The following is a 21,159-nucleotide window of genomic DNA, read 5'->3' as shown; positions in this document are numbered from 1 at the left end:
TCACGAGAAGTTACCCAAATACCTGAGCAGAAGTGATGGAAAGAACATGCTATATTTAAAAACATATATACCAGAACTTAAGCCAAGTACTATACCTTTTTCTTTTGAAATTGTTTCTTCCAAGACTTCTAAACTTGAGTCCCAGTTTCCTCTATCAGTAAAATGAAGAAAGTACCACATACCTTTTCCCTAATTGTATGCAACTAAGATGATATGCGTTCCTCAAAAGAAAAATGTCAAGCGGATTTTTATTTACCAGCATTGAATCTGCTCCTTTTTAACTCAAATTTTAAAAATAATGGAAATTCTGTGCCCTTAGCATTAAAATAGCAAAAGATAGTCATTTACTGACTCAGTCCTCACCACTCCCAGAGCATATGAGGCAGGAGACATCTTGTCAAACATATGGTGTTCCAAATGTAATAGTGCTAAATATTTAATATTCCACAATGGTTTGCCACAAATCAAATTGCGAAGAGTTGTAGGCAAACCACCAACTCCCATAGCAGGGGTAAGTTCCACTTCAGCTTTTCTAAAATAGTTTTATTTTCTCTGTTGATTAGCTTTCTATCCAAATAATTCATTGGTCTTATTTTCCATTGAGAAGAAATATACATACTGCTAAAAAAAAAGATCAATTAATTTCTGCTTAAAACCCCCATATCAGAGTGTTTGTTCCTTTGAGTCCATTTTTCTAATTATCCAAGGCTCACTTTCCCTTGTCTTTCTCCATCATAATAGCCACCATGCCTTTAAAAGAAGTCAATTGAATTTCTACGTTTTTAACTTGCTAATTCGTGGTGTTTTTTCCTCATGCAATTGCCTCACCTAGACCCATACAGAGTAATAATAGTTCATAATAATAAAATGTCACATGCCATGAACTCGGTATATACCATTTGTTAAGCATTTGCATATCTTATCTCTGATTGTCATATCAACTCTACCTGTAGGTATTGTTATCTGTTTTAACAATCGGGACAGAGTCAGAGAAGCTCAGTGACTTGATCAACATCACACAGCTTATTAACCAGCATAGACCTGATTTAATTCACATCCTTCAGTGTATGAAGTTCATGCAGTGCAGCAACTGCTCAGAAACCCATGTGGAAGCCACACTCACATTGTAGTCTCAAAGTCAAAAGGCTAAAACAGCTATGTGGTACAGGGGGAAAGCAAAACTATTTAGAGAGCCCTCTAAGCAACTGAATGGATACATCAGATAGAAGAATTTGTTTCGGAGGTCATGACCCACATTTTTTTCTATTAATCTACTATCCAAGTCTGAACATTAAAAAGTAAGCTAAACTAAGTTAAAATATAAAGAACAATGAAGCGCATCAACCTAAAAACTTCAACTTAAAAAATAATAAATTTGCAGACATAGAAAACTTGCAAAATGTTGTATACCTTCATCCACCTTCCCCTAATTTCAGCATCTTATGTAACTATAATACAATAATCAAAATTAAGAACCTAATAGGAACACAATATTACTAACTAAAGCATAGACTTAAACTGGACTTCATCAGTTTTCCCACTACAGACACTTCTCTGTTCCACAATCCAGTCCAGGACCCCACATGGCTTTAGATGCATCTATCTAAACTGAGTTTCCCAGTCTTTCCTTGCCTTTCATGACCTTTGTGCCTTTGAAGAGTACTGATGAGCTACTACAAAGAATTTCTCTTCATTTTGTCCGATATTTTCTCAGAATTTGAAGGGGGTTAGGCATTCTTATGAAGAACACCCCAGAGGCCATGCCCTTCTCAGGGCATGAATCAGGTGTGCATGATGTTGTTCATCTTTTTACTGGTGATGTTAACCTTGATCCCTTGCTTCAAGTGACAGCTGCCAGGTTTCTTCACTGTAAAGTTATTCTTTTACCCTTTGTAATCAAAATCTATCAAGGAGTAGGGGAAATACTTTGAGACTATGAGAAATATCCTATTTCTCCTCAAGCTTTTGCCTACTAATGTCAGCATTCATCCATAGATCTTGCCCACAATGATCATTATCACAGTGTTCTAATGGCAGTTTTTTTCATTTCTCTCATTCCTTCCATGTATTATTTGTAATTCCTCTGTAAGAAAGAGCTGCTCCTTTTCCCTCTTATTTATTTATTCAGTTAATCTATTTATATCAGTAGGAACTCACAGAACTTTATTCTAGGGATTATAATTCAATGCTACTGTTATTTATTGTTGCCACTCCTGTTGTTCCAGTTTGGGCCACTGAAAGTTCTTTCAGGATGGCTCTGTGCCTTTCCTAGGGCCCTATCTTCTAGCTTTATCAGCACTTTCTTATTTTCTGGCACCAGAAGATGCTTCAGATTCATCTTGAGATTTCCCTATCCCAGCCTTAGAATCAGCCATTTCTGCAAGGAGCCCTTGTTCCTTTTGTTGGGCAATGGTATTTAGAAACCAAGATCTAAATGGTAATGGCAGGAGAGTTGACGTGGGGTGGTACATACACAATACAATAGAAAGATGATGTATTGTATAACTGTATACCTGAAACCTCTCTAATTTTATTAACTAATGTCTCCTCAATAAATTCAATTAAGAATTAAATAAAAATTATTGATTCTTAAAAAAAAGAAACCAAGATCTAGGAGAGCTAGGTGTGTTCATTGCTACTGTGATGTCATTGCTTCTAGGACATCTCAGTGGACAGAACTGATAAATATATGTAGTATACTAGCCCACATATACACACACCTGTATTTATTTCTATATTTATGCATGTTTTTAAAATCATGAGTTCATATTGATATCTGATTCCAATTCTGAACACTTCTTCTAATGTTTTATCCAGTATCTCCCCAATGAGAGAGTCAAAAGAAACAAAAAAAGGCTAATGTGTTTAAGTGGTTTCCAGCTATTGTCTAGGCAATGGGTTCACAAACTATGGCCAATTGCCTATTTTTGTAAAATACTTTTACTGGAAAAAAGTTTTTTTGTTTTGGAGCACAGCCACATCCATTACTTTAGATATTATCTCTGGCTGCTTTCCATAATTGAAAGAATAATAAAGTAATTACGACAGAGGCTGTGTGGGTCACAAAGCTGAAAATATTTTCTAGATGGTCCTTGACAGGAAAAGGTTAGATATCTCTGATCCAGACTGTTTCATGTGGGAGGTGAAGTGGAAAGAGCATGGGTTCAAATCCCATCCTTCCTTCAACAATTACTAGCCATGTGGCCTTTGGCAAGCCACAGACCCTCTCTGCACCTCAGTTTTCTCCTTCCTTATAGTATTTTGGGGGAGACTAGAGGCCATTCAGTAAAATTCCTGGCACATGATAGATGCTCAACTAATAGTACTTAGAATTACCTCTGTAGGTTGGCTATTTAGAATTTAAGATGGAATTCTACACACAAAGAAATCTATTTTCAAGGGTGGTTCATGACCGACACAGTCCACAGACTGTTTGGCATGGATTAGGGTTTAAACCATAATCCCAAGTGTAAGTACTCACTGCGTCACTTACTAGCTGTGAGACCTTAGGCAACTAAGACCGTCTTTGAGCCCGTTCCCCTCTCCATATAAGGGCAATGCCTTTGTGGCCATAAAAGTTATACCTAAGATGACTTTATGCCACGGTCCCCAACACTGACAGGAGACCAAAGCTGTAGTCTGTATCAAAAGCAGAATTAGGATGAGTTAGAACACATGTTCCTGGCCCTACACCCAGGATTCTGGTTCAGGAGATCGAGAACAGGGTCCACACTAAGCACATTTAGCAAACCCCCAAGGGGATTTTGTTGCAGGGCCAGGTCTGTGAACCACTGTTAATCAATCAGTGGTAAATGCCACACGTCCCCTCTGCAGCCTCATGTCAGCCCTACACACTCATCAGTGTCCTGTACCTTCCTCTCACTCAGGCTTGGCCCATTAAAGGTGCTACAGAAGAGCACAACCCCCTTCTGAGACACCACATTTTATTTTTTAGAGAAGATTAGGTCTTACTGGACTCCTAAAGCTAGTAAGACTCTCCATGTTTTAGAAGAAAATCTAATCTATTCCTCAGACAGGTTCATTCTCCACCTCCCTCCCCAAAGTACAGGCTTCTCCTCATTGTATCAGGTCAGTAAACATAAAATCAAGAGCCAGGTGGTGCCCTGACTGGTGTGGCTCAGTTGATCGAACATTGTCCCACAAAGCAAAGGATTGCAGGTTCAATTCCCAGTCAGGACCCATGACCCCATTGTGGGTTTGGTCCCCAGTGAGGGTGCATACAGGAGGCAACAGACTGATGTTTCTCTCACATATGGATGTTTCTCTCCCTCTCTTTCTCCCTCCCTTCCCCTCTCTAAAAATAAATAAATAAATAATCTTTAATAGAAAAACACCCAGCTGATGTTCTATGTAGAGGAAAAAGATGACCAGGGACACTAGTAAGAATGAGAAAAAATTAAGGAAGTCTGAGGAGACCTGTCCCACCATCCTGGACCACCCCTAGCTGAGCCTTTCACACTGCCCTGCTTGGCAGTGGGGCAGGGTAAGAGGCAGATACAGGACCTCCTAACTCATACGTGGGACCTGCAGCAGGTGGTGGGAGCTGGGGTGGAGATTCCTGGGCCTTTTGGAAGTGAGGAACACACATCATTTTGACACTGTGACATATGCCAAACCTGAACACAGTTAATAGGCTAGTACACCAACTCAAAAGGCAAGACTTCCTGCTCACTCTTGAACACCAGCAGAGACCAGAAAGGAGAGGTGATTCTGAGAGCAGGAATACAACAGGGGCTGTCAAATGCAGCGGTGCTCAAGCAGCAGCTTTTCAAGTATCATAACCCTTCACCTGCCAATGCTTTTTAAAATTGAGGTGGCATTCACATAACGTATAACTACCCATTTTAAAATGTGTGTTTCAGTGGCATTGAGTATTTTCAATATTGTATAACCACCATCTATGTCAAGTTCCAAACATTTCCGTTACCCCAAAAGAAACCCTTGTACCCATTAAGTGTTCACTGCCCTGTTCTCCTGTGTACCAGTAGCTTTTTATACTGAGAAGTGGATTTTCTCTGTGAGATTACATGTAGCCACTATTTGAAGAGCTTTGGCAAACTTGGGATTCAAAAGGCACAGGAACATTTTGTCTTCAACCAAGTGGGAGTAACTTCTGGAAAGGCCTAAGGTAAGTGTTCTCTTCTCTTGCCACACCCCATCCAGTGAGAACAATACCAGACTCCAACACACACACAGGCAGGCACACACACACAGACACACCAGGGTGGTTGGTTTCATGTGGTCGATATCCATCAATAACCATGAGAACAAGAGTGCATCACAACTGGTCTCAGAGAAACCTCTTCAGCACCCCACAGCCTGAGTGACTCCCCCAAACGTGTTCAGAGAGAAATCAGCTCTTACCCGTTGCTTGTCTGGGTCCACGTAACGAATGCCGAAGTAGTCCTTCTCCAGCAAGCTGTAGTAGTTGCAGATGTGGTCGATAAGAAACTGCCCTTTGGTCTCCCTCTGCAAAGGAAGCACATTTAAGTTTCAGCCACAGCTCGCCTTGTGCACTCATGCTAAAATGTGCCTCATTCACCCTGATACATCTGTTCTTAGATAAATAGATTCACTCTCCTCTCCAGCCCTTAGAGAGGGGCTTCCAAATTCTTTTAACTACAATCCACAGTGAGAACATATTTCATATTGTAAGCCATGACACACATATACACACATGCCCACACCAAACAAACACTGAAAAGGACACCAAACAACACCTTGCATAAATGCAGTGCATTCTAATATGTTCTATTTTATTCTATTACATGTCATTTGATTTTTCTAATGCTATTTATGATTCAAAACACTGGAAACATACCGTGTTCATGGATTGGAAAAATTAACATCATCAAAATGTCCAAACTACCCAAAGCAATTTACAAATTCAATGCAATACCTATTAAAGTACCAATGGCATATTTCACATAGAACAAACACTTCAAAAATTTATATGGAATCATAAACGACCCCAAATAGCAGCTGCAATTTTGAGAAAGAAGAACAAAGTAGGAGGGATCACAATACCTGATACCAAACTGTCTTACAAGGCCACTGTAATCAAAACAGCCTGGTATTGGCATAAAAACAGGCACATAGACCAATGGAACAGAACAGAGAGCCCGGAAATCAACCCAACTCTCTACGGTCAATTAATATTTGACAAAGGGGGCTGCAACATAAATGGAGTAAAGATAGCCCTTCAACAAATGGTGTTGGGAGAACTGGACAGCTACGTGCAAAGAAATGAAACTTGAGCACAAACTTACACCATACACCAAAATAAATTCAAGGTGGATAAAAGACTTAAATATAAGCTGTGACACCATTAAAGTCCTAGAGGAGAACATGGGCAAGAAAATCTCAGATATTTCACGCAGCAACATTTTTACCGATATGTCCCCTAGAGCAAGGGACATAAAGAAAAAAACAAATGGGATCTCATCAAAATAAAAAGCTTCTGTGTGGCTAAAGGAAACAGTACTAAATTAAAAAGAGAACCAACTGTATGGGAAAACATATTTGCCAATTGATACCTCAAACAAAGGTTTAATCTCTAAAATATGCAAAGAACTCACATGACTCCACTTTAAGAAGACAAGCAACCCAATTAAAAAATGGACAAAGAACTTTTACAGACACTTCTCCAAGGAGGACATACAAAATATCCAGAGACACATGAAAAGATGCTCAATATTGCTAGCAATCAGAGAGATGCAAATTAAAACCACAATGAGATACCACTTCACACTGGTCAGAATGGCCATCATAAACAAAGCAACAAACAACAAATGTTGGAGAGGTTGTGGGGAGAAGGGGATCCTAGTTCACTGTTGGTGGGATTGTAGACTGGTACAACCATTATGGAAAACAGTATGGAATTTTCTAAAAAAACTAAAAATGAATATGCCTTTTGACCCAGCAATTCCACTGTTAGGAGTATATCCTAAGAACCCTGAAACACCAATCCAAAAGAACCTATGCACCCCAATGTTCATAGCAGCACAATTTACAATAGCCAAGAGCTAGAAGCAACCTAGGTACCCATCAGTAAATGAATGGATCCCAAAACTATGGTACATATACACAATGGAATTCTATGCAGCAGGAAGAAAGAAGGAGCTCCTACCCTTTGCAACAGCATGGATGAACTGGAAAGCATTATGCTGAGTGAAATAAGCCAGGCGGTGAAAGACAAATACCATATAATCTCACCTTTAACAGGAAGCTAAACAACGAAACAAGCAAGCAAAATAAAACAATGACACTGAAATAGAGAATGGGGACAGCAACCAGAGGGGAGAGGGGAGAGAATTTCAGGGGAAAAGGGGAAGGATTCACAGGAACAAGTATAAAGGACACATGGACAACAACTAAGGGGGTTGAAATGGGAGGGAGGTGGGGAGTACTGGGGGGTGGGCTGGGATGGGAGTAAAAGGCAGAAAACTGTATTTGAACAACAATTAAATTTAAAAAATGCTTTAAAAAACCCAAAACACTGATTTCACAACTCAGTACCTAGAGGAGACCCACAGTTTGCAAATCCACATACAATGCACCCAACTGCTTGCTTCAGTCGCTCTGTATTCATTCATTCAACCCCCACTATCCTATGAGGAAGGTCCTGATTTTGCATCTGAAGAAACTAAGGCACAGACAGGCTCTGTGGCTTGACCAAAGTCATACAACATATATCCAGCAAGGTATGATTTGGCCCAGAACACTGAACTGTAGAATGCTGGCTCCTACACCACGCCATTTTGTCTCCCTGGAGCATCGGTGAGTCCACTGCAACTCTGCTAGAAGGCAGGGTCTGGATGGCAGAGAAATGCAGTGAATGGTGTCTGACAGAATGCTCTTCACAGCCACTATATTGCATCCTGAGATCAACACAGAAATGCATCTTGGGAAACTGGGGGGAGCCCAGGCCTGGAATTCAAAGACAACCTCCAGTGACCCTGGCAAACTCCCCGGAAGTAAAATAAGAGGGTTGTATGAGTCAATTTCTAAGCTAGTTAGATTATTTTCCCTTGTAAAATTCTGTAAGTGAAAGATGTGTCAGCCAAATCTGATTAAGATAAATACCATTACAACAAAACCCTTTTAACAGCAAAGACCCTTCCACGCCCTGGGCAGGATATTGGATAAGATCAATTTCTGCTTCAATCAAAGGCGCTGCTGACAGACCCATGGAATGGTTTAGGGATAGAATGTGACCTATGAAAATAAATGAAGAAATTAGAAACATTAAGTGAGCCACTGTCCCAAATCCACTAAAAGTAATTTTGGAGGATCAGTTTGGTCTATGTTACGTGATTATCTTTTCATTAGAAACTAGTACCATCAGCCTGGGAAAATGATGAAAAAGCCACTTGCTGGCCTGGGGTTCACTGCACTGAATGAAAGACTACGGCTTTATTATTTTAAATATTTTACCTAGTTTATTTTTAGAGAGAAGAGAAGGAGAAAGAAAGCAAGAGGAACATCTATTGGTTGCTTCTCATGTGGGCCTCAACAGAGGACCAAACCCACACCCCAGGCCTGTGATTTTCACCCATCTTGTGACATGAAGCCCATTAATTTCCCTAAAATTACTTTGCATTTAATTTTCAACGAGCTTTGAGTCTTTACCTCCTTTCTGAGAGAACCTATTTGATGTAGCTCAAAAATGACAAAACATCAAAATGAAATTTGTTTTGACTTCTCTAATTGTTTTTAACAGAGAGGCCCAAATAACCAACTATATCTGATGACAGCTAAAGCCAATACCCAGAATATAATCAATGGTTTTAGTTCCTTTTACAGATTTAATCTGTAATCCATCCATTTTAAAGAGGCTGCTGCAGAATCAAATCACTGGACAGAATACAAGCTCATCATTTTATGATTGGGTTACCAAGCTTTCTGCAGGGATCACTGGTGAACTGGTTCTCCCATGCCCCCCCCCATGCACGACACCAGATATGCAAGTCGAGGTAGAGCCTTATAATGGCGTGGGATTAAGCAGATCTTGATTTTGCATGACAGCTACTATTAGCATTTTTCCCTGAAGAAGATACATTGCAAAGCACAAAAAAGATTTTTTTAAATGATTAAACACAGCAACCAATAAATACTCTCTGGCAATATCCCTTTAGACTACCTAAGGCCCTTGAGAGAAGGAAGTGCCACTGTAGACAATGTGGCGACTGCAGTGTGCAGTGGCTGAAGCAGGGATCAACACCTTCCACAAAGAAGGTGAGGCCAGTTCCCATATTTCCAGGCCACCAGGTGAGTTTTTTGGTCTCTGTTCCTCAAAGCACCTCCCTCAACATCCCCAGGAGGGAGCTTGTTGGAAACAGAATCCCAGACACAGCCCCAGACCTACTGAACCCAACCTGCAGTTTGGCAAGATCCTCCAGTTAGTCCCATGTTCATTCAAGTTTGAGCAGCATTAGTCTAGGGAAGTTACCTCAGCCTTGGAGAAGGGCAAAATTGTGCCTGTCTCCAGGAGTCACTAGAAAATAAAAAGACCATTTTCCCTTAGAATTATCTATTCTTCAACTCAGAAAAATCAAAGTGTGTCCCAGCCTTGGCAACACAAACTGCTGGCCCGCCTCATCATCCTGAGACATTTCATGTCACTGCTTCCAGCTCAGGAAGCCAGTTTACGGCCTCCCATTCTGTTCTGTTTCATGTTTGCCTAGAAGTCTGGACAGTGTTCTTAAGCCATTTAAGTTCCTATTATCAGCATTTCTATGCAATAAACCTAGCTCTAGCACTAAACCAAAGGCCACCCAGGCTCAGTCCCAAGGGCTGGCTATACTCGTTCAAGGTCAGGTGTGAGACTCACTGCAGGGCAGGGGCTTAGGGAACACTGGTTCTGCCCCCTATCTCCCAAACCTGGACATCTAGTGGACAGACCTAAAACCCCCACTTGCTTCTTCCTGAGGTTGCTGAGGGTGGAGGCCACTCTTCTGCTGCCTAAGCTAGTGCCTGGCACACCGAATGTTACTGAATTAATAAAGCGAGCACTGCTTTCTGTCACGGAGAGCCTGAGATCTGAGACAGACTGTGAGCCACAGGCAAGACAGTCAAGTCCTCGTATTGGAGACTCCTCAAACACAGTGGAATTAGCCAACTTTCACCTAAATCCTCCCAGGTCTACATGGGGAAGTGGTTAGCAAAGATTTCAAGTACAATGACTTTTTTTCATGTCAAAATTCTGTTGATTCTCACAAGATAGCAGTTTCAATACCAACTGAATAGGGAAAAGAAATCAGGCTGCTAATATAGATTCCTTAGAGCTGTTACCTAAGTTGTGTTCTATTAACCAAAATACTTCATACATGTGAAAAAGAGCAGGACATAAATATGTGAGCGGGGCCTCGATGTGCCTTAGGCATCAAGTTCTGATGAATCTCTAAATGAGGTTATATGGTCTCGAAAATGTACTGACATGGTTGAAAGAGAAATCTGCTCACCACACATTTATACTTGTGTCCGTATGCTGGCCCTCACCACCTACAGTGCACTATGAATTGCTATTTTTAATAAATACTATATTCAAATACTGTGGAGAAAATTGTAATTTTTAAAATATGTTAAAAATCTAAACCAATGTTAGTCAACGTGTATGGTCTCTGGGCTGTGCTGGAATGTGAACTCTGTTACTGGCCCTCCATGAACTAAGTGCAGCAATTAAGAATGAGTTATTTTTATTATGTTTCCAAGGATAGATCCCAAGCAGACTGGGCTAGTGACATCTAGTACTGGTCTCTCACAACAGAGAATTTGATACACTCTGATCCAACTTGTGCTGTTGCACTTGGGGTTTCTGTTAGGAATTTCTTTACTCCAGGAACCTCAACAAGTGAAGTGACTGGCTCCTCTTCTCCACCTTCTCTGCCGTATTTCAGACAATTTGTTTGGGGGAGGGGAGAGTTGTATCCCTGAACTCCTTGCAATAATCCCACATTCTCTCAGAGTCTTCCCCATTAGGTTGGAATAGAAACTAATTTTTGTCATTACAAATTTCCTTTTTAAAAAATCCTGAAGTACATCCTAGAAAAATAGAACAAGTCACTGTGTCTCTGTCTTGTTTCCACCACTTACCAGTTGGACGGCTTTAAGCAAGTCATGAAATCTCTTGAGACTTAATTTCATTTTGTGTAAAAGGGAAATGATGATGGCATCACACAAATCTACCCTAAGGAGTTATTTGGAGCTTCATGCATATTATTTGTTAAACACCTACTGTGCACAAGCATTGGGATGAGGACTAGAGATAAACAGTGAGCAAAAAACAATTTATAATCTCCCATATCTCAAAACCTTGCATTTTATAAGATGTGAAAGCATTTTACATGGCAAAGCACTATACCAATATAAACTACCACTAATATTAAGATCTTAATCTTAAACCTTTATCTTCAATTTCACAGATGCTTCTAGATACAAGGGAGTTGAGAGGAACAATAGTCACCTCCCAGAACTGAACTTTCTGGGAGAAAAGATGAACAGAGAGATAAAGAACTTGATTCTTTTGCTTAATTTCTCTTGCATTCAATTGTTGATGATGCATTTACTTCAACTTCCCAGTTCAGTGGCAAACTTAAAACAACATTTGTGCTTAAAGAAAAAGAGCAAGAAAAACCAATTGGCTAGTCAGCATGGCTTGTTATCATTGAAAACATATGACAGGTTTCAACCCCCTAGTTCTCAAAACTCTATGCCAAGACATGTTGCTCTTTTAGACATTGGTTAAGTGAGGGAAAGAATATCAACCCCCGAATGCTTAATGTAATGCTATAAACCCAGATTTAGTGTTTAAGTAGCTACCCTCAGGAATAAAAGTATAAAAATCATGCCAATTACTATCTATTAAGCACTTACTGTACAGCAAGAGCTGTGTTACATATTTTGCATTTAATCTCCCAATAACCCACTGAGGTAATTATATTCTCTGCATGTTACAGATTTTTTTTAATGAACTCGGAAATGTTATTTGTTCATAAATATGTCAAGCCCAGGTCCAATGCCTATGCCCGAGCTGTTGTAGGAACTCCATTTGCCTGTCTGCCTCCAGTCTCTCTGTGGAGATGGAAGAGAACAATATGTGGGCGTGGGAGGAGTTTCAAGTGCCACAGTGACGAGAATATGAACACTGGCAGGAAGGAGCCCTGGGTGATCCACTATAGCACCAGGCCTGGAGAGAGGCAGTTTTATAAAATACAAAACAAATTATGGTAGATTGCCTGACATCCACACACTGTTAATAAAACCCAGGTTTTGTTCAGGTATGAGTATGTGTGTACACACATAACAGATCCATACAAATACAGAGATACATGCAAAGTCCATGAACCTCAGGAAACTATAACCTGACCCTACCTCCAGGGCTTAAGCTTGGGTAATCCCTCCCCTCTTATCTGATTGGCTCAGGAAAGAACACATGACCCACATTAGGCCAATGAGACATGAGGAGCAACTGACAGGTTTCTGGAATGCTCCTTCTTCCGAAAGAACCTCATGAAAAGGTTTTATCTTCCCTCTGGGCATTGTTATACAAAAGCGTTAGTTCTGAAACTGAGGCAGCTACCCTGAAACCTGCTTGAAGATGAAGCCAACACAGGAGGGAGCCAAAATATTCACAGAGGAATGGAATTTGTGTTTCCAGATTATCAGTCATGAAGCTCATAGTAAGTGTGAAGTTTCAGAGATGCTTCCAAAATTCCTTGTTGCTTCAGCCAGTATGAGTTACTTAGGAGAGAAGAACCTGTATCTCAGGCCAAGTAGAAAACAGCAGAGAGGATGATACTCCTAGTGTGACTTAAAATCACAAAGGTTGTGGACTAGTGAATCAGAGAGCTGAGTCCATCTATCAACAGGTCCTATTCGACCCAAACTGTGTGTCTACATTTGTTAAGTTGGGAGACTACACATAAAACTGGCTGCTGGCTGCTCTTGAAGGGCTGAAAAGGCTGGAATCTGGACCATAAAGTCTGCTGGAGTTCAGTACAGGCTCCCCTCCCACAGAGCCTGAACCCTGCTGGTCCCCCACAGTCCCACGCATCCTATCATCTTCCCTGTCTTCCAATGCCCATAGCTTTATAACCTGTGGAGGAATCTAAGTTTTTAATCCTGATCTGAAGCAAATTAATGGCTTTTGAAACAGTTCCTTGGAAGAGTTTACCTTTGAAGTGTTTGGGAGGATCCTCATAGCCAGGAGAAGTCCTCAGTAGACACAGCTTTGAGTTGCCCTTGTAAGACAGTGCAGCCACTGAAGTCCTAGGACCCAACACAGACTAAAGGCTCTAGGAAAGACCACTAGGATGAGGGGAGCAGGCAGCAGTCAGAAGTGAGAAGCACAGACCCGGGACCCTGGGAAGAGTTTGTTTTGTGGTTGGCACTGTGCTCCCAGGAACTCTAACAAGCAGAAGTGGGACTGCCAGACCTCTTTTGTCTGATAATGAAGGTTGTGAGGTTCTTGTTCAAAGGTCCCTGTTGCCTGGCACCTTATGCTAGCAGGAAGTGCTCTTGAGAAGCAGCAGCCACCATGAATGTACGTGGAATTCACATATTTCTTGTATGAATTAAGAGCCTCAATCCATTCACATTCATGGGCAGAAGAACAAAAACATAGTGATGAGAAAGCGGTGAACCCAAGAGCTCTGCTTCTATTGTGCAGGATAAGTATTTGTTAATTTAAGATAGATGGTGTGGCTTGATTGAACAGCCTAAAAACACTATCTGTTTATCCTCTGCTAAAAACATTCAAGCGTGTTTGGGGAAATTCATACGTTTTGTTATGGCAGGTGCCATAGCTTTAACCAAAACAGAACATCTCTTTAGAAAAGAATTAGCTTTTATAATTGGATTTATTGCTTTGTTATATATTGTTTTGTTAATTGTTTTTTCCCATTTCTGACAGTAACTGGTGCTTGAATTTGACTGCAACATAAATTCAGAAAGTTGCATCCTTCCAAATTGAGGAAGGAAAAAATGTTCAAACCGTTTAAATGAGGAGAAATGTAAAGAAAACCAAGAATAAAGGGATCTCTCAGGGTTGAGTCTAGTTCTCACACAGAAATTAAAAGTTACTCTGATTTGTTTTCTTCAAATATTTTTAGACACATAAAAGATAAAACCAAGATTTGGAGAAGTTAAAATACCTAATTCTGAATACACACCTGTTATATAGTAATAATCAGCAAATTATGGCCAAGATAATTGAAAATATAGGCTAGATTGAGTAAAGATATTTTGAGGCATGATAAATATTCATAAGTTGGAGAAAGGGAGGAGCATGGCTTTGACTGTAGCAGTGACCTAGAAACCAGAAAATAACAAAACAACTACCAAAGGCAGACACTCACTGGGGGGAAAAATAATCAACAGTTGCCTAAAAGCATCTGCCTACAAAATAAAGGCAAAACACAAGTGGCTGCCTAGCCCAGCCAGTTCATTTGGTAGACAGTCAAAAGCCAAATGCTCATTTCAAGTCTATGGTAACCCCTCCATACCGTGAGAAGACAGACACAGAGCCATCCTCATTGCAAGATGCTTTCAATACCAAGGGGAAGGTGAACGGTTCCTAAGGAAGAAGAATAAAGAAACTGCATCCCCAAGATGAAGCAGCCAGCCTGGGTTGGGGCCTTCTGAAGGAGTGTCACAGTTAAATAAGTACCCAGCATGGCTTGGAGTTGGTACTGTTTCCTCCCGTTTGTTTTTCTTCCCAGTGTTTTTCACCTCCCATACCCTCCTTGCTCTGTGACTTTCATTCTAAAAGATGCCTTATGTGTCTGTGCTCGGGTGTAGGGTCATTTATCTTCTGACTGGCACACAGATCCGTTCCAGTGCTTGGGAACCACATTTGATGTGTCAGCTCATCTTAGGAGTTTATGCCACTGCTCGGTGCTCAGAAGTTTCTTCCTTCCCCATCTTTTTCTCCCCACCCCCACACACCCTGTTTCAGGGTCTAGTACCATTGCCAGGCCCAATTCTTAAAGGCACTCACCTCTGAATAATGTTGAAGTTTCCCAACTCCAATTCTTTCTAAAATTTCAACAAAGTGGTTTTTGTTTGTTTGTCAACCTCATGATAAGGAAACCAGTTAAGCTTAGAACCCCTCCACAGTCCTGTCTGTCAAGAGCCTTGAGCAGAGGAATCCCACGATGAACACATATCCCACAATGGGGGCAAAAGCAATACAGAGAATTATCTCAGAATTATCTGACAGGGCAGATCTTGACCCACCTGAGATGGTGAGATAAAGCAGCCAGAACAAGAGTTGAATCATTTATAAAGAAATTCAAAACCACCTATACAGCAAAGTTTTGCTCAGGTGGGGAGAGGGTCAAAAAAACCCCATCCTAGGCCAATTTAAAAAAAAAGAAAACTAAGCAAGGGCAGGGAGATAAATTTAAAAGATTGTACCCATGTAGCCCTAACACATCCATGGTAGTCCACATGACTCAGTCTTTGCATACCTCAGACATACTTAAAGAGGAGCAGGTCACTATCAAAAGTACTCAAACAGAAATTCAATTCTTTATTATTGGTTTTCAAGGAATGTTGAAGAGATCCTAAGGTTTAATCCACAACATTTCACAAAAGCCCTTTAGCCTCTTCAAATTTCCTAGTACCCTTCAGGTGCTATGTAACTCCTACCCCAAAATTCCCTCACCAACACCAAACCCACAAGGCTTTACCTTTTATCTCATCTTGCACCTATCCCCTGTTAGTATAAGCATTGGTAGCCTCATTTGCAGCAAAGAATAATCTTTCCAAACAGAGGAGGAAAAAACTGTGAAGTCCAAGGCAGAAGATGGCTTGAGCACTCGTGTATGTTTAGAATTACAGTGGGAATGTGATTTTTAAAGGGCAATTTGCAATGGTTCAATGCATTGTCATTGTTACATTAGGTATCGCTTGTCCAAGAAGCATTCTGATAGAGTTGAGAAGACTGGGAAATGAATGGGATGGGCAGGGAAAGAGGAGACCCCAGTGGACAATGGGTTAGTCCAGGATTCTTCCACTCCTTTGCATGTATATTTCTAAACATGGCTACCTCACAGGGAATTATAATTCAGTATGATAAGTAATATGACAAAAGTCACAATCACAGCATGAATACCAGCTATGAATTACTGACTTAACTATAAATGAGGGCCCATGAGAACAGCTGAACAGAGATAATGGCATTTCTCCTTCCAACAACCCCAGCACCAGCCATATTTGGGTGGGTGACCTAGAAATGGATGATTTCTACCCACCTCCATTCCTAATTCTTATAAGCTATGTAACTGTCTCCCAAACTCTATTCCTTATGTTAGCAAAAGGCCAAACCAGCATGGTCCAAAATGTCTACCCTGTGAAGGAATAATGCTTCAAACAATAGTGTCATTCTAGACAATGCTCATATTAGTAGACAATTATGAATTGGCCCATAGCCCACACAGCCCCTGAAACAACCCTCTATGTGTTGGAGGGATTCCTACACACACATGCATGCACACACAAAGGATTTATCACAAATATTTAAAGACCGAAAGGCGTAGGCTAGGTTCCCCAACTATCACACTCCCCGCTTTCTTCAAGTGATTAGGCACAAAAAAGGAAAACCATCTTGGTTCTATTTATAGCTCTTCTGACTACACAGCAAACCAAGCCAAGGGTGTTTTTACTTTATAAAACTAAAAACACAAAGAATGATTGATGTAAATTTTAATGGCCATTATCAGCTATTATGAATTAGCTTGTGTCTTCAACTCTCTACTGCCTCCTTTTTTTTTTTTGACTCTTTGCATCCGATAACAGCTTCCTAAAGGAAGGAAAATATCACATGCAATCTACCAGCTGTTTACACCCAAAGAACAATTTGGTCCACTCTTTAGCAATGCACAACACAGAGCCAACAGTACTATATAAACCCAGAAGAATGCACAGAAATGCTCGAAAACAAGTATAACTGTGAGAACCTCTTCAAGATTTCACTCTTAAAAAGGCATACAAAGATATTCAAGACAATACAAAATAAAAAATTGGAAGACTTCTGGTCAAGATGCCAGCACAGTCAGACACGGCTTGCCTCTTCTCATAGCCACATCAAAATTATAACTAAAATATAGAACAACCATCACTCAGAACCATCAGAAATTGAGTTGAATGGAAGGATGAAACTGTGGAATAAAAGAAACCACAGCCATCCAAACTTGTAGGAGGGGCACATGGAATGGGCTGGTCCCTTACCCATGTGTGGTGGATAAAAATTTGGAAGGGATACTCAAAAGCAAGGGGTCTCAGACCCACACCAGTTACCCCAGCCCAGGATTCCAGTGCCAAGAAGATGAGTCCCTACAACTTCTGGCTGCAAAAATCAGTGGGGATTGATTGAGTCAGTAAAAGAAAATTCTGGAGCCCCAAACGGTTTCTCTTAAAGAACCCACACAAAGACTCACCTATTCAGACTTACTACCTTTGAGCTCCAGCACTGACTGGGGTAGCAGCTTACAAGGTATCAGTGGTATACAGGGAGGAACTGAAGTGTCTGGCATCAAGGCAAGCAGAGGCATTGTCCCTTTTCTAAACTCTCTCCTGACAGAGCCAGAAGGCTGGTGGCATATCTGAGACACCAACCACCTGGCTAACACTGTTTGACTTGCCTTGGAGATCCCCAGAGACTCCCCCCCACCTAACTTACAGGCTCACCCAGGCTACACAAGTGTCTTGTCTTGGCTTATACTTAACTTTCTAAATCCTATCAAAAAAGCAACAACTAGCCTCAGTGAGCCCCAGGCCCAGCACTATCAGCAGCCAGCCTAGATTCACAGCTTGGCTTCAGCTGAGAATCTCCCAAGCCCAGCACAAGTAGAAGCCATCTCAGATTGCTTTATAGCTCAGGCAGGGTGGCAGCAGGCAGAACACAGGTGGATTCTGACCTTGGCCTGCACCACCTGGAAAACCCCAGGAATAGCACACCCAGTGGACAGCTACAGACCATGTCAGGGCACCACCATCCTGCCCCTGCATAACTGACCCTTCACAGAAGGTGGAGTATGGTGGTAAGTGGTCACAGCCAATCTTTGTAGCTGACTGGCTGGAGTAAATCTCTCCCATTGATCTGCCAATAGCAAACAAGGCTCAACTGCTAGAGGAGGGTGTACTTAGCCCACACAAAGGGCGCACCTTGTGTGGGCTAAGTACACCCTCCTCTAGCACCTTGAATACCCAGATGGGGTGATAGGGAAGGCTGTGTCACTGGAGCATACAGGATACTTACTAGATTAGGCCATACTACCAAGATATGGAGTCAGAGCAGCTCTAACTAATACATGGGAAAAAAACACAGGGAGGCTGCCAAAACAGGGAAACAAAGAAACATGGTCTAAATGAAAGAACAGATCAAGATTCCAGAAAAAGAGCTAATCGAAATGGAGATAAGCAATCTACCAGATGCAGAGTTCAAATCACTGGTTATAGGGATGCTCAAGGAAATTAGTGAGGACCTCAACAACATAAAAAAGATCCAGTCAGAAATGAAAGATTCACTAATTGAAATAAAGAACAATTTGCAGAGAAACAACAGTAGAGTGGATGAAGCCAAGAATCAAATGAATGACATAGAATATAGGAAGGAAAAAAAAAATCAACCGATCAGAAGAACAATAAGAAAAAAGAATCCAGAACAATGATAGTATAAACAGCTTCTGGGACAACTTTAATAAGCCCAACATTTGCATCATAGGCATGCCAGAGGAAAACAGAACAAGAAGTTGTAAAAATATTTTTTTAAATAATGAAAGAAAATTTCCCTAATTTGGTAAAGGAAATAGACATGCAAGTCCAGGAAGCACAGAGAGCCCCAAACATGATATATGAAAAGAGGCCCATCCCAAGACACATAATTAAAATGCTGAAGGTTAAACATAATTTTAAAAGCAGCAAGAAAAAAGAAGGTAGTTACCTATAGATGAGTTCCCATGAGACTGTCAGCTGATTTCTCAAAAGAAACTTTGCAGGCTGGAAGGGATTGGCAAGAAATATTCAGAGTCATGAAATATTCAAAGTCATGAAAAGCAGGGACCTACAGCCAAGACTGTCCTACACAGCAAAAATATCATTCAGAATCAAAGGGCAGATAAAAAGCTTCACAGACAAGAAAAATCTAAAAGAGCTCATCATTACCAAACCACTGTTATATGAAATGTTAAAGGGACTTACTTTAAAAAAAAAAGAAGATCAAAACTATGAACAATAAAATGACAAAAAGATCTATCAGCAATGGAACTTAAAAAAAAAACTAAGCAAACAAGAAGAACAGAGCTAGAATCATGGATAGGGAGAGTGTTTTTATGTTGCCACATGGGAGTAGTATTTGGAGGAATGGGTGAAGAGGTGAGTGTATTAAGAAGTACAGATAGATAGTTACAGAATACCCATGGGGATGTAAAGTACAGTATAGGAAATGGAGTAGCCAAAGAACCTATATGCATATGCATGACCCAAGGACATGAACAATGGTGGGGGTATTGCCTGAGAGAGTGGGGGGTGCTGGGCGGGGGGGGGGGGCAAAAAAGGAAAAATCAGGACAACTGTAATAACATAATAAATAAAATGTAATTTCAAATATATGTTGGAATAAAAGATTTTGTTAAAATTCCTATTTTTACACATGTGCCTATTTATACACATGCATTTACATATACATATAGGCACAAAGGATAAAGGCTTAAAAGGCTAAATGTTGGTGGTGGTATCTGTGGGAGATGAGATTCAGATTATTTTTAGTTTTCCTTTGTGCCTATTTGCATTTTCTATCTTTTCTACAAATTATAAGCTTTAGGTTGGTTATCAGTGCACTATTTCTCTTTCTAATCACTTTTTCATCACTGAGCTTTAATCACTGGTTTACTTGCTGAAGACTCTCCTCCCACATGCCAATGGCTTGCAACTCACAAACCAGAATTCCAGTTATTATATTACTAGGAGTCCTACTTCTTTTTTCTCCAGAAAGAAACAGAAGCAAGAGACAGGAGTGTGGGTATAGTAAGGATGTCTCTGATCTGGAATCCTAGTAAAGACTGAGAATTCTTTGCCTCTCCCAACTGATGGCCCCAGCCCCAAACTTCCTGGCCTCCAGGTGCCCAGGTATGAACAGTGAGCTGGCCCAAATGATGCTGAAGATTCATCCCAGGCACAAAGCTCAGGCAGTTCTGGGTTTCCACACTACCTTCTCAGCAGAGGGGGCTGTCCCACACTGACTAAGGCTAACATTAATTTGTTTGCATCTAAACACAATTAGTGGAGGCCTCTGAAAGTTGTCTGCTGGGATGAGGAAGAGGCAGCTCAGGGTTAAGGAGATGTTGAACGTGTCTATCATCCATCCTCCAAGCCAATGGCTGCAACAAGAGAAGGATCAGAGCTGAATGAGGTTTTTAATGTGGCAAGTTTGTTGGAAGTGGGGCTAGGCTGCATGACCTGCTCTTAGTTTCTGTCCTGATGAAAATTCTCCAATTTCATTCAGTCACAGATTAAATCAAGTAGTAACTTTTCAAGTGGAGTGGATTTGGGGGAAATGGGTAAAGGTGGTCAAAGGGTATAAACTTCTCCAATTATAAGATAAATAAGTTCTCAAAATATTATATATATCATGACTACAGTTAATATTTGAAAGTTGTAAGAGGGATAAGTTTTAAAGTTCTCACCACCAAAAATATTACCTGTGAGGTGATGACTATGTTAACTTTCTTATAATAATAATTGTGCAATATATACATATATCAAATCATTATTCACCCTGGCTGGTGTGGCTCAGTGGGTTGATTGCCAGCCTGTGAACTAGGGGGTCGCTGATTTGACTCCCAGTCAGGGCACGTGCCTGGGTTGTGAGCCAGGACCCCAGTGGGGGGGTGAGTGAGAGGCAACCCCCACATTGATGTTTCTCTCCCTCTCTCCCTCCCTTCCCTTCTAAAAATAAATAAAATCTTTTAAAATTATGTTGTATAACTTGAACTTATACTGTGTTATATACCAATTATAGCTCCATAAAGCTGGGAGCGGAAATAAGGAAATGTGACTAATCTCTAATATCCATAGAAAAATGTAAGCCAAAAAGTAGTAACTTAAATTTTACATAGTCAGTTTCTCACCTTTTGC

General features: G+C 40.7%; 1 protein-coding gene across 7 annotated transcripts in view; it reads right to left on the bottom strand.

Moving 5' to 3' along the window:
• The window catches only part of FRMD3 (FERM domain containing 3), a 267,673-nt gene that overhangs the window by 130,182 nt on the left and 116,332 nt on the right, over positions 1-21,159 (bottom strand). For 6 of the 7 annotated variants that reach the window (XM_037153808.2, XM_037153807.2, XM_037153810.2 and 3 more), the window contains exon 2: positions 5,386-5,490. In XM_037153808.2, coding sequence (XP_037009703.2) covers positions 5,386-5,490 — 105 coding nt within the window. Of the gene's footprint in view, positions 1-5,385; positions 5,491-14,525; positions 14,597-21,159 lie in introns of all 7 variants that reach the window. The other variant, XM_053656509.1, reaches the window with a different exon arrangement.

Source organism: Artibeus jamaicensis, unplaced genomic scaffold (assembly GCF_021234435.1).
Source record: "Artibeus jamaicensis isolate MK-2021 breed Jamaican fruit bat unplaced genomic scaffold, CSHL_Jam_final scaffold_1964, whole genome shotgun sequence".
Classification (NCBI taxonomy): Eukaryota; Metazoa; Chordata; class Mammalia; order Chiroptera; family Phyllostomidae; genus Artibeus; species Artibeus jamaicensis.
This window is presented reverse-complemented; position numbering and strand designations above follow the sequence as displayed.